Genomic DNA, 15,305 nt, shown 5'->3' on the forward strand with positions numbered 1-15,305 from the left:
AATTCAAACTAAACCCTTTATTTAAGCCAACTTTTTTGCCAAAACTGCAAGTTTTAAAAAAGAAAAAAGAACGTGTGTTCTCTGAACTCTTTGAAGGGGGCGGAGCTTAGTTCATGGGTCTACGTTGTGATTGGTTGGGAGGATGTATTGACTGTAATATTAACCTACATGGCTAGAATGCAAAATGAAGGAAAACTTTTATTCTATTGAACTTTTTATTGACCATTTTTTTCTATCATTGATATGGGTCTACTGATCTATATATATTGCTATTGAATTATTGTCCAGCCCTAAAGAAAATCATGCAAACATTGCATGATTTTCTAACATTGTTCAATCATAGTGTTGCATCTCTAATCAGGAGCAGAAATGCAGCTCCAGGAACAAACTTGTCCGAATCAAACTAAAGCCAAGAGCAGAAGCATTAAGCACGTATGGCTAAGTAACTCCAGGGACAGAAGGAGGGATTTACCATAAAGCTTTATGAAACAAAACACTGTTAAAAAGGCGGGACGTAATTTCATACCAACCCTGATGTAAACCTGAGTAAACGGGCCGTTTCCAAAGCGAACACAACGCTTCGATTCATGGCCTCGCTGAAGGAGGTGAGCCATCCATTCAGGTTTGGTCTTATCCAGGCGGCACCATTAGTAGGAGTGCATTAGTCATCGTCGGCACACACAGTGATGCAAAGACTGAATAGGCAGCTGCTGACAGCTCCTCCAAAAGACAAGAAAATGGCTCAGTGTGACTCACCAACAGCCACATTCATATTTCCTGACACAAAAAAAACAAAAAACAAGTAAATCGGAGCGCCTCGTTCAGCGGGGACCGGCCACTTCCATTGTGGGGAAAAACGTAAGAAGCATCATTTCCAGCTAGAAGAAGCACAGAGGAGCTCAGAGAGCAAAATCTGCACAGAAACAACACGGACGCCCGATTCAGGCTCAACGTGAGACAAGGACAGCTTGTGTAACCGCACCTTATTCACGTTCATTAGGACTAATAGCATTATAGAACAAAAAATATGCATTCTGCCACACACAATTAGGGCTGAACGATTTTGGAAAATGATCTAATTGCGATTTTTTTTCTTAATATTGCGATTTAATGCAATTTTTTCCCCCCCAGTTTAATTTATCATGTCTTTTTAAATATGCTAAAACACCCACAGCATCTAAACTCGGAGCAGTAATGATTGCGTTCTGCCTACGATATATTTCAACCAAAATTGCAATTTTGACTTTTTTCTGCATTAACCACAAGCAACAAAAATGGCCTCTAAATAAAGATGTTTGTAAACAAGGACTATTTAAAACAAGAACTTTTATTGTTTCTATTAATCAGAACAGCTTTTAGTTGATTTGGACATCAATCCTTGTTGAACATAAAGTGCAACCAACAAACAAGTCTATGTATTAAACTGATTGACCAGTACTTAACGCTATGTATGATTATATAAACTCTAAAACAAGTAATAAAATTAGATTATCTCACTGCTGCAACTGTCTTCCCTTCCATGTGGAGGCAAACCCACTTTAAACATTTTACTGACACCTAATGGACGTGTCTAATTCCCTAATTGTTACATAGCCAAAAATTGCAGACTCTGCGATTTGGAAATTGCGTTTTTTTTTAAATCGCGATTATATTGAAAATGCGATTAATTGTCCAGCCCTACACACAATCAGATGATTTATCCCAGGGGTGTCAAACATACGGCCCGCGGGCCGGATTTGGCCCGCAGAACAATTTAGTCCGGCCCTGTGGCTAAATGCATTATCATTATAAAAAAAAAATATATATATATATATTTTTTTTTCAGTGTTCTGTCTGGCAATGTGGCAATAAGATGCCACAAAGAGTTCATCAGATTTGACTTTCACAAGTGGACAAGATAAAAGGAAGAGAATGATAAAACAATTATTGAAAAAAACATGCACTTTGTTTAATTGAAAATCTGCAGTTCCTATATTGTCCACGAGGGGCGCTGTGTTTTAATTAGCAGATTAAGCTTCAGGTGTGGAAAAATTCAAATCATTTCTTAATTTTTATCTGTTTGATGTATTTTGTCATGCAGGACAGTGTTTTTAAGTTCCAAAAAATGTGAATAAATGTTTTTCAACATTGTATAATCACTGTGATCAGTTCTTATGCATAATGCACAAGTAAATGTTTAACTGAGTAAAAGTATTGTTGAAATTGCACATATTTTTCTTAAAAACGCTGAGGTTATTCATAATATATTGTGTAAAAGTGAAATTAACTTAATATAAAAATCAACAACAAGTCCACATTTATTAGTTCTATTTAATCTTGCAGTGAGTTTACTCGTGTGGCCCTCTTGAGATCAGATTAAGCTGAATGCGGCCCCTAAACCAAAATGAGTTTGACACCCCTGATTTATCCCAATAGGCTGCAGGTAAAGATGCAGGAGAAGTTTCACAGGGGGTGAAAACTTTTCAAGAAATTGGTCCCATTAGGAGCGACGGTTACAGGAATCGCACAACAACAGGGGGGGGGGGACATGAGTCACCCGGCTCAAGCCGAGTCCAGCATGAACACAATATTAGTCACAGGAGTTGTGCACAAAGGAGGGAAGAAGCGGAGCCGGGCGGAGAGGAGCTCACGGAGCCCCTGAATGGCTGAATGAGCGCAGGGCCTCCTGTGAAAGAGAGACGGCTGTGATGAACTCCCACGCTCTCACGTGTACGACAGCGGCACAAAAGCAGCGAGCGCACAAAACCGGGAGAAATTGTAAGCAGGGGGGGGGGGGGATGAATCGGCGGAGTCATCAGAGCTCAGATCTTTTCATCTCTTCACGGGAACGGGCCGCGTGATTACGGCGTCTTTTACACCTAAGCGGGTTGTTTTCGCCCCGTCCTGATCAATAACACAATAGATGTGACGAGTCCGGGGGATTGTTGGTGCAGAACTTTGGGTCACAGCTTGTTTTTCCCTCGCTGTTCCCCCTTGATGATGTACTCCTGGCTGCAACAATCGAATAACAAGCTGAGCCCTGATGCTAAAGGCCAACATCCGTCTGGTCAGAAATATTAAAATATCGTATCTGTAGATCTGTGGACCAACAGCTTATAAGATCCAAGTTAGTCCAAACTGCTGCAGAGGAAGTTAACGGACCATAAGGCGCATTAAATATTCCTCCAAGTGTGTAATATCTAGTAGCTGGACTACACTGCCCTGTTTCTGACATAAGGCCAAAATAAACTGTTATATTTAATTAACTTACTAGGTTTATTGTTGCTAGCGCGTACTCCAGGCTGCCTTACATGAATGCACTTCTAGTTTAGACATTACAGTCAGGCAGTCTGGTAAACAGCTCAGGGGTCCCACAGTGTACCGTTATGCTCCTAATATCCACTGAGGAGCGGCTTTGTTGCTAACCAAAGTCGTATTTACACATTTAAAACAGATTTATGAGCGCATTGTACCACATAAAATCAGTCATTAAACACAACGGTGATCATAGATAAGGAGCACCATCAATTAGGGCTGGTTGATAAAGAAAAAAAGTATATAGATAAAATAGAAATCAGATTGATCGATGTCAATTATAAAAAGAAAATATTAAATATAAATTTTAAGTGCAGTTCTGGCCATTTTATGTTGTTGCTTAATTACCTGTTTTTTAAATACAGAACACTAAATTCAAACAACGCTTTATTCAACCAAATTTTAACTAAAACTGTAAGTCTTAAAAAAAGACGCATGCTCTCTGAACCCTCTGAAGGGGGCGGAGCTTAGTTCATGGGTCTGCATTGTGATTGGTTGGGAGGATGTAATGATGTAATATTAACCTACATGGCTAGAATACAAAAGGAAGGACAACTGTAATTCTATTGAACTTTTTATTTACCCTTTTTTTACTATTGAACCACACGTTTATCGATCGATTATATATATATATATATATATATATATATATATATATATATATATATATATATATATATATATATATATATATATATATATATATAGTTATTGATTTATCGTCCAACCCTACAATCAATTTTTCAGAAGATTTAAGGATTTTAAGCGGCGCCTTTTAGTCCAAATAATACAGTAACATTTAACAATATGTTAAACTTGATATATCTGTCGCAGCCGACTACAAGTCACAGGATTAGCCAAACTATGAAAGAAATAATAAAAAAAATATGGTAATCCGCAGCGCTCGCTGCAACTAAAAACAATTTGCAGAGAAAATCATTGTAGGAAAAAAAGGGTAAATAAATGTTCACTGGCAGACCGTTTAATGAACAAATATCCGTCAACATCTGAAAGAAACTATTCCAACTACATCCAAAGCGCTGCAGCAAACAGCACTGAAAACTAAAACGTGTGCATCTAGACGAAGCACACAGAGTCCATCCACACAGCCATGGAGGTTTGAACACGGCTGTGAACCATATCAGTGAATGCAGTGAACAGCAGGAGGAAGCGACGCTGGCTGGAATGATGGATGGGCCGAACAAACGCGGGGAAACGACCGGACTCGTACTCACAAACATTTAAAATGCACTGAGCTGAATGTCTGGTTACCGAAGAACGTTCTTTAAAAAAAACAAAAACAGACGGAGCCTAAATGTGCAGCGAACAACACGCGTTACAATGCGGTGACATAAACACGCGCGCATACGGTACATGCATGACTGAGAGCACACGTGTGTAGCACTGCACACTCGCTTCAAAGACGCAGGGAAACATCAAAGATTAAAGGGACTTTCTTCAAACGACGTCGGAATCAATTAACGGCCCGCGGTTCGTTTATGAGCTTCAGAAACCACAACAGAGGAACTCACAACAGACTCTGGTTCCAGCTTTTTGTTGATGTGAAACACTTAGATCAGAGAGAAAGTAAAAAAAAAAAAAAAAAAAAAAAAAAATCATCTTTCAAACCGATTGTTTATGAGCTGATAAAACTTCTCTGGGATTGAAAGAGCCAATAAATGTGCCAAGATCAAAGTTTTGGACCTTTATTTTGAGTTTATAACGTCTCAACCTTCTAAATAAAAACACTGCTCCCCTTAATATCCTACAAGTAGAGATCCAATGCACCAATTAATCAGCCATTAATTGAAATTGGCCGTTTTCCCGCTTTTATTTTATATCCCCCTGCAGCCCATCAAATGCATCAGAACTGAAAAATCCTACTTTTTTTTCTGTCAGCAAATGCACCAACAAACAGTTTTCTCTTTGCTGCATCTTGTGTGTGTCGGACATACGGGATCTTTATGGATAAATCAGCTTATATTGGTTTAAGTTCATGACAGCAAACAGCACCAAGACATTTGATTTTGTCGATCTTTTATCGTCCGAGCTTTTATCTGTGGCCCAGCGTCTTTTTTTTACATATATTTATAACATGTCTTCCTCCAGTGCTCTTCTGTCATGCGGGGTTCCATACTCGATCCCCTCTAGGCCTGTCGCGACAGTCAATTAATCAATTAATCTCACGATAAATTTTAATCACATAAGTAATTAAAATAAGCGTGATAATTTGCGTAGACATGCTTGCTTATTTCCCCTTTTTTCCGTCTCCTCTCTCTGTGACAGGATAGCAGAATGGTTTCAGTTCGCTGCATCGCAGCTAGCATGAGAGCCAGAGATACGTTAGTTTGAAGATAAATTAAATTGGTGTCAAATAGGGCTGAACAATTAATGGCATTCTCAATATAGTCGCCATTTAAAAAAACGCAATTTCCAAATTGCAGAAGTCTGCAATTTTTGGCTATGTAACAATCAGTGAATTAGACACGTCCATTAGGTGTTGGTAAAATGTTTAAAGTGGGTTTGCCTCCACATGGAAGGGAAGACAGTTGCAGCAGTGAGATAATCTAATTTTATTACTTGTTTTAGAGTTTATATAATCATACATAGCATTAAGTACAGGTCAATGAGTTTAATACATAGAATTGCTTGTTGGTTGCACTTTATGTTCAACAAGGATTGATGTCCAATTAAATTAAAAGCTGTTCTCTTGAATAATATTCTGATTAATAGAAACATTAAAAGTTCTTGTTTTAAATAGTCCTTGTTTACAAACATCTTTATTTAGAGGACTTTTTTGTTGCTTGTGGTTAACGCAGAGAAAAGTCAAAAGTCTCTGGAACCAGCTCCCTTTGTGTCTCTACTAAAGCCGGGCATACCTCCGACCGTACGATTCCTGATGGGGAGGAGGTCGTTAGAGGCTAATTGGCCCTCGTTAGCCCCCGGATACGACGCAACACAAGAAAGATTCTCGTACGACTGAAGAATCGGGCCAAAAAGGGCAAAAAATAAATAAATCGAAGTGTATGCCCAGCTTTAATTGCTGACCTCAGCCTTTTAAATTCAAATTTAAGACCTTTTTATTCAGGAAAGCTTTTCAACACTCGGCGTTTTACATCTAACTTTAAGTTATTCTTTTATATGTTCTGTTTCATCACATTTTCAATAATTTTTATGCCTTTGCTGTAAAGCACTTTGGCCATCTGGTTGGCTGTTGTAAAGCGCAATATTAATAAGAGGAAATTAATTGTTCATGGATAATTAAATAGCACAAAATGCAGTTTTTGCAGGAGAATATTTCCTCAGCAGACAGGACAGATGGGCTGGAGGAGGACCGACACGGAGCAAGGCGGTAAGTATCTGTGTGTGTGTGGCGACGAGGCTGGCTAACGACAACACAGGAGGGAGGCAGCAGCGATGACTAGATGTGTGTGTGTGCGTTTGTGTAAATAAGGATGAGAACATACTGGTAGCTAAATAAAACTCTTGCAGCATCCCACATGTGCTCCACGGTGGGTGAAGGTGCGCGCTGCTAAATTGGCCGTGCACCCTGGAGTTTTCAGCACGGAGAGGCTTGCTTCAAAAACACGCCGGCTGGTTTTATTTACACAACACAGGCGGCCACGACAAGGACCGGACACGTACCGTAAAAGTTCAAAACAGGTCTTTGGGGGGAATTTTGAGGGTACAAACGTGCCAAATGTGCTGCATACTTTACCAGGATCGCTTTCTTCATGTCAGAATTTCACATTTCTCCTTCCTTTTTAGCCAAATTTTAATCAAGAACAAAAGCTTGGCATTTTTTAAACTGTATGTTTTCAATTTAAAACATGATTCTGAAAAACGTGGAGGAGACGAGGGGAAACTACAGCTGAATTTATTTACAGACTGGAGGATAACTCAATAACAATATATAGACAATATAAGTCGATAGATGAATATTGATAGAAAAAAAAAAAGGGTCAATCAAATGTTCAATATAACAGTTTTCCTTCCTTTTGCATTCTAGCCATGTAGGTTAATATTACAGTCATTACATCCTCCTAACCAAGGGACCTACAACCTTTACAGTCTAAAGAGCCATTTTACCTACAGTCTACCTGAATTAAAGTTGTTCAGAGCGGCAAATGTTGCCTGGGCTTTTGAAAAAAGACAAGTTATAATTTTTAATAAAGATCTGCTGTAGGAAATATGTTGTCACTGTTAAAGAAACGCCCTTTTATATCTATTTTGAGGTTTAAAAAAAGAGGATATGGATATTTGTGGATAATGAGTTAAAAAAATCGTTTCTAACATAATGAAAAAACATTGATTTAAAATTAAATACTACTGGCACTTTTAGAATCAGTCTGTTGTGAAAATTAAAAGCAATTATTCCAAGAAAAAACGGCTAAAACCTGCATTTATCATCATTATTACATTTAAATACCATAATATTAAGAGCCACTGTGGAAGGTCTAAAGAGCCACAGGTTGCTGACCCCTGGCCCAACCAATCACAACGCAGACCCAGGAAGCTCCGCCTCCTTCAAAGAGTTCAGAGAGTACGCTTTTTTTCTTCTTTTTTTAGAAACTTGCAGTTTTGGTAAACAGCTGGTTGAATTTGAATTCAGTATTTGTATCTAAAAACAGGTCGCTAAGCAACAGGATAAAATAACCAGGGCTGCGCTTAAAATATATGTTTTGAATTTGTTGATAATTATCAATACCGATCTATATGATTTCTATTTTATCAATGTTTTTTCCCCTATAATCATCCAGCCCCACCTTCAGACTCACCAGGTGTGAACCAACCTGTGCTCCTATGGGAGTTAAAGAAAAGCAGGTAAAGCGAGACGGGAGGCTCACCTGAGGGCTCGGCTGAGCTTGTCATAGTTCATCTGTGGTTTGCACTTCCTGGCCCCCCACAGGCGGGCCACCTCGTCCGGGTCCTTGATGACGAACTCGCCGTAGTCCCCCTGCCAGGCGATGACGTCGTTGTACTCCTGCTTCCTCAGCAGCTCCAGGATGAAGTGCCACAGCTGGATCTGCCTGGAGCCCGGGCTCGACTCCGGCTTGTAGGCCCATTCTGGAAAGGCAAACCCTGGAGGCAGAACAGGGAGGAGAGTCAGGACTAGGGCTGAACAATTAATCGCATTTTCAATATAATTCGTGATTTAAAATAACGCAATTTCCAAATCGCAGAGTCTGCAATTTTTGGCTCTGTAACAATTAGGGAATTAGACGCGTCCATTAGGTGTTGGTAAAATGTTTAAAGTGGGTTTGCCTCCACATGGAAGGGAAGACAGTTGCAGCAGTGAGATAATCTAATTGTATTACTTGTTTTAGAGTTTATATAATCATACACAGCATTAAGTACAGATCAATCAGTTTAATACATAGACTTGCTTGTTGGTTGGACTTAATGTTCAACAAGGATTGATGTCCAATTAAATTAAAAGCTGTTCTCTTGAGCAATATTCTGATTAATAGAAACATTAAAAGTTCATATTTAAAATAGTCCTTGTTTACAAACATCTTTATTTAGAGGCCATTTTTGTTGCTTGTGGTTAATGCGGAGAAAAGTCAAAATTGCAACTTTGGTTGAAATATATTGTAGGCAGAACGCGATCATTTCTGCTCTGAGTTTAGATGCTGTGGGTGTTTTAGCAACTTATCTGCATGGCGAGGAAACAAGTTGATTTGTTGTTTGTATATATTTTGAAACACATGATAAATTAAACTGGAAAAAAAAAAAAACGCATTAAATCACAATATTGAGAAAAAAAAAAAATCGCAATTAGATTATTTTACAAAATCGTTCAGCCCTAGTCAGGACCAGACTGTTTATTTCAGGAATGCTTCATATGGGGGGGGGGGGGGGCAGATAAACGGACGGAGGCCACGCATCGACCCCCCCAAAGCTGCCGCCGCTGATCATTTCTGCTTGAATCTGTTCCCACGGACGGTCGATTTATCAAACCCGGCCCCGCTATCAGCATCAAAGCTGGTAACATCAACACTGTTTTAAGAAGATTATCGGGCCTTGAAACGCGAGCAGACAAAATACGAGATACGGGCCTGATAACTACCGCCGAGAAGACACACACACACCATTACGCAGAGGTTAAAAGTATAAAAAGTATAGGCCGTGTGCTGCAGAGGCAGTAAAAGACTCAACAGCAGACTGAGAGGCTGAGAGGCTGAGGCGCAGCGACACACACACACCTTATTAGGACCAGATGTGCCTTGGCAATCAGGCTGAGAAACTCAGGCTGGGAAACATATGGGCACAATATAACAATGCTCAATTCTGCGCCTGTTTATGCAACCGCTGCAGAGCAGCTCGCTCGCCTAAATACCGCAGATCGCAGCTCGTTTCCCACACTTTGTCAGAGCCGCTCGTATCGGCGCGGCGGTGACGGCGAGCCGCTCGCCACGACCTGGCCAAGGCCGGACGGCGGGCGGGGGGGCGCGCTGCGACGTGGCCCGACACATCGCTTAGATCCCGCCGCAGGATGATAAAAAAAAAAAAAAAATAAAAAATAAAAAAAACAGCCCATAATGTATGCGGTCATTAACTGAACACGCCATCTGATGCAACCGTATTAAAACGGCCGACACTTTTACTCCTTTTATCCTTTTTTTACGGCCTTCGGCGTTTTGGTAGGAAAAGGCTCTGAGAAAACTTTATAAAAAGCTTTCAGTAACAGTGAAGAAAAATAAAAAACAGAGACAGAAAAGCAGACGAAAAGCAGACGTGTGCTGCTAGCGCTGGAGTTTACCAGATTAAAACAAAAGGTCTGGTAATACAGATTTTTTTAATTTTTTTTTTTTTTTAGGGATATTTACTCTTTTTTTTGTCACATTCAGACTAAAAACTTCACAATGTTGGCATCAGACCAACAGAGTAGTGCTTAACTCCCATTCTTAAATAATAATAATAATAATAATAATAATAAAATAAAAACACTTTGAAAATTGAGGCGTTGGTTTGTGTTTAACTCCTAATCTGGTGCCGGCAAAATTAAATGGAGATGTGTCTAATGTAATCTCAGCATGAATGCAGCTGTTCTCTGAAGGCCTCAGAGGTTTTTTTTAAGAGAACAATCAGAACCAGGGAGACAGAGGAACCAAGCAGACGAGTCAGGGAGGAAGTTCTGGTCAGGTTCTGCAGAACCTCCCAGAGCTCTGATCATCATCTGGACCTGGAGAGAGGATGGACCTCCTGCAGACCCACCAGGACATGGACGTCCACCTGGACTGACAGGGGAGCTTTAAATCAGAGAAGCAGGAGGACCATGGTGGCTCTGGAGGAGCTGCAGAGAGTTGGAGCTCAGGTGGGACACACTGTCGACAGGACAACTGTTAGATGTGGACTGGTCAGACGTATAGATATAAAACCCCTATGTGTGGCACATGGTGGTGCCGGCATCATGCTGCGGGGCCAGCAGGGACAGTAAATGAAGGACGATAGCAGAAGAAAACCCGTGAGAGGCTGCAGAAGCCTTCAGAGCTCATCAATGTGACAGAATGGCCTAGTCAAAGTCCAAACCTGAACCCTGTTAATAATGACAACTGACGCCCGCAGATGCTCTCCATCCAATCTGAGCTGGAGATCGAACGGATGAAGATGGTAAGAGACAAGGCCCTGGAAGGACGGCACTGGTTCAACAGACCAGAGGTGAAATAATTACAAGATTTTTATGAGTGAAAAGTTTAGAATAACATAATTTGTGTAAAATAAACTCAAGTTTCTGGTTGCAAAGTGCCAAAATGCAACAAAATAAAAATAAAAGAAGTCCAAAAACTTGGAATCAGAATCAGAAATACTTTAATAATCCCAGAAGGAAATTACTGAAGCATCAGGTGGAGCCGACAACAAGCCAGAGGTCATCAGGCTGTTCCTGACGGCGTTTTATCCAAGCGATAAAAAAAATAAATAAAACAAAATAAAATAAAAAGACATGGAAGATCTCAGTTTTTCTATTCATAGAAGGTACACCTGGTCTGGCGTTCTGTTAGCTGTGACATCATCAGGGGAGGCAGATCATCCTCTATTACCATCTAGCATAGAAAGTACTCCTGGGTCAATGTGAGCTGGAGGTTCGCCTCCCTGTTAAAGGGGAGTTTTCCTCTCCACTGTCGCTTCATGCATGCTCAGTATGAGGGATTGCTGCAAAGCCATCAACAATGCAGACGACTGTCCACTGTGGCGCTACGCTCTTTCAGGAGGAGTGAATGCTGCTTGGAGAGACTTGATGCAACCTGCTGGGTTTCCTTAGAGAGGAAACTTTCTCACCAACCTGGAGGATCTGATGGAAGCTGACTTTGGAAAGAGCCTTGAGATGACAAGTGTTGTTAATTGGTGCTATATAAATAAAATGTAATTGAAATGAAGATCTGACAGATATTCCCGATTCAGCAGCAGTTCCTGTCAACATTATATAAATGTCCGTCATGAAGCGACGGGCTGAAGGAAAATCATCAGAGGGGAATAAACTATTTATTGTGGAGTGAAGCTGCTGAGGAACAGCGTTGCCACATTTAAAGCAAAGGTCAAGTACAAGGCTACGCATCTACAGTGCATGAAACTTCATCAATACTGTTACACAACTGAGGTTAAAGACCAAGCGGCGAGTCTTTTTGTTGCCTTTGAAGTTGCTCTGACCTTTGTCATGAGCAACAAGTTGCTGAATAATGGAAAAAAACAAACAACACTAAGATAATAATACATTTGTCTACCAAATACAAGCGATGATCTTCTTACTCCTGTCATTTAAATATGAAATAATTAACAGTAATTTCAAACTAACTCAACTCCTAAAATTAGAAAAAGTGTCAGACGAGAGAAACTGGATGCATCTGATGGACATTAATACACAAAACCGTGACTATTAAACAACGCTGGTGTTTATGGTCTAAATACAGCAAAAACAACAGATTTTATTACTACTGCTGTGTGATCGTCGGGTTACAGCGTCAGAATCTTCGTTCTGACATAGAAACGGACTCAGAACGGTTAATCTGGCTGAGCCACTGGCTAACTGGGTTTGCTGCAGGAAATCTGCCTTTTTCCTCTTTATCTGCAGAATTACAGGCAGCAAATGCAGCAACCTCCACACTGTCGTCAACAGGCACCACGGGACAACCGAGCCGAGATGCTTTTCAACCAGATACTAACAAGAATCACACAGAGGGGGCCTGAATTAACTAACCTTATATGCAAAATTACATGCAAATAAAAAAAATCTTAATTCCACATCTGAGGCGTTTTTCTAACCACAAAATGTGACATTTTCGTCACGTTTTGAGGTTACCGGATGCTTTGGGCTGCAGCTACTGCATGTTTTACAAATCAAATACTCTGCCTATACTCTGCTCCTCCAATAACTGAGTAACTGGGTATTCATGTGCGGCATTATTAGAGTCCCAGCATGAAAACCAGGGCTGGGTGTCATTTAGGATGAGCCGATTCGATATGATTCTCGATACATAGCTCAGCTTGATTTGACTCCAATATCGATATTTATTACTTTAAAATTAATGTTCAAAGTCATTCAATCAACAAAACAAGCCACATATTATATTTATGTTAAATTTATTGATCACTAATATATATTAACAGGAGAATAAAGTGCATTTGGTTCAATGCATTTAACGTATCACAGAAACCAAAAATGTGCCCAAACGTCTGATTTTAGGGACGAAGGAGCTTCTAAAATGCTGGCGGCCGTTTTGCAAATTCATCTCACTTCCTCGCTGTGAACTGTAACGGCGCGATGTAATAGTGCCCCCTAGGGGTTGGGAGGTATATCGATACTGAAAGACAGAGTATGATATTAATCTTTGTAACGTTTTTTATGCACAGCCCAAGTGAAAACTGTTCATATCAGCACATCAGCTGATCGTTACAGTAATTTATTATTGCATGCATGTGGGCAGTTTTTTTTATTAGAAATTAAATGTGTAGTGATGCTGATTCAGGACGCTTCACCTGTCTGTTACTCAAACTATCATGGATGGTAAATGATGAAGGAGACGAGCATCGGTCAGTCTGTATGGTTACTGGTGACCGTGTCGTTGTGCATTTGGTTTAATATAACCTCAGACTGATGGCTTTCCTGCTGCTTTTTCCTGCTCTCATCTCCGGTCTTTTTCTTCTCACGCTTGATGCAAACAGAAGCACAACGTGCGACAGTGAAATCAGTCCCCGGTGAAACGCGCCGCATACTGAACAGTATGTAATTATGGGAATAAAACAAGGAGTTGAGTCAGATATTTTTGTATTTGACAGATTTTCCAGCCCTGTTTAGTTTCACTTCTCACCGATTTTGCTTGATTTGCAAAAAGAAAAAGCCTGAATAAAAAGGTTTGAATAAAAGCACGTGGCGCTGCATCCTCAGCAGCAGCACAGGGAAGGAAGGAATGAGACATGCAACACATGCACAACATCCTGCATGACAATCACAGACACTTCCACACATTCACAGCATAAAAAAAAAAAAAAAAAGCCTCTGGGTAACACAACGGTAATAACTAACAACTTATATGCATTTTATGAGGCACAATACCCCAAACCCCTGATTGGGACATGCTGTATGGAGCAAAGCTCACCAACCTTTTTGACCTCTAGAGATACTGTCATACGAAGCGCTACCAGTACCAAAAATGAACTAAAGACCTTAACTTCATGCAATATAAACATGTTTTTAATGCTTTTGAATCTATGTGAATACGAGTATGATTAAAAAAGGGAGTTCAACTGAATAAAATAGCATTTTAAATACAGGGTTGTGCTATTTTTTCTTTTTTGAACAGGCTTCCTCTAAACTACAACGCAAACTTCCTGAAACAAAACTTGAGTTTTTGGAAGAGATTTTACATTTTTTCTCTCCAATTCAAGTTGATGTGACGATCAAAAGTCGGAGCTAATAAAGATTTGACAGAAACGGGCAGGAAAACAGGCTTGTTCCTGATGACTAACGAGCCGCACGCTGCTATCAGACTTCCTGTGGCGCTCAGAGAGAGACAGACAAGCCGGCTGCGATGGTTAACAGCCATCTGAAGGCAGATTACTAATTTGGTTGAAGCATATGATTCACGCTTCAGACCAAAAAAAAAAAAAAGGCCGGGTTAGGCGCTACGACACAAAGCGGCGCCGGCTTGAAGGAGGCACGTCCGAGCGGGAACGGGTCCGACGTGTGTGTAGCAGCGAGGGTGTCTTAAAGCGAGCTTAATATTTCACAGGCACAAAGTACAAAGATGCAGGAGACAGGTTAGCGAGCGGAGGTAAGTGGGTTCATGCGTGGGTGCGTGGAGCACTCAGACGCAGGAATAGCAGCCGTGCCCACTGCGTGTGCGCTGCAGATGTCCCCGCTGACTCATAGCTCGTTCGTTTGTCGTTAAGCTTTTCACAGATTTCGCCTTTCTCCCCCTCAACGCCGCTGCAGTTTCTTTCTTTCTTTCTTTCTTTCTTTTTTCTCTCCTTTTCACGCGGGTCCCCTCCCTCGCTCGGCCTCTCCTAAGACAAACCGTGTCCTAGCAACCCGAGCTTGCAGCAACCAAAAATAAACAGCAGAGTCACGACAAATGAGACAAAATAAAAAAAATAAAAAATGGGGCTCGATGAACGGAAAAGCTCCAGGTTCGGGGGCCCGGGCCCAGATATGCGTCGTTGGGTTATTGCTGCATTACTGGTAAACCTAAATAACGCTGCTGGGTACAGAAATCCTCCTGAAATCGACTGGAGACGCACGACTGCTTCGTTTTTCCAGCTGTTTTTACCTCCGGGTTCAGAGATTTAGCACGATTTATCGGAACGCTGAGCCGGACGTTAGAGTTGCGGCTGCAGCGCCGGACAATTATTAACATTATTTGACTTTTTTTGGGGGACATTCTAAAACGCTTAACGTGGCTTAAGGTAGGAAAACAACGAGGAATGATCACCAAATTTCTCTTTCATATTGCTCCTAATAAGCACACAAAACTGACAAAATGTCAAACCCAAAGTCCAATTATTATGGACGTTAT

At 40.7% G+C, this 15,305-nt stretch overlaps 1 protein-coding gene across 1 annotated transcript in view; it reads right to left on the reverse strand.

Annotated features, from left to right (window-relative positions):
* Positions 1-15,305, reverse strand: part of erf (Ets2 repressor factor) — a 57,650-nt gene that overhangs the window by 11,120 nt on the left and 31,225 nt on the right. Inside the window, exon 2 of the mRNA XM_012855609.3 lies at positions 8,142-8,376. Coding sequence (XP_012711063.2) covers positions 8,142-8,376 — 235 coding nt within the window. The remainder of the gene's footprint in view (positions 1-8,141; positions 8,377-15,305) is intronic.

The sequence above is a fragment of the Fundulus heteroclitus genome, chromosome 13 (assembly GCF_011125445.2).
Source record: "Fundulus heteroclitus isolate FHET01 chromosome 13, MU-UCD_Fhet_4.1, whole genome shotgun sequence".
Lineage (NCBI taxonomy): Eukaryota > Metazoa > Chordata > Actinopteri > Cyprinodontiformes > Fundulidae > Fundulus > Fundulus heteroclitus.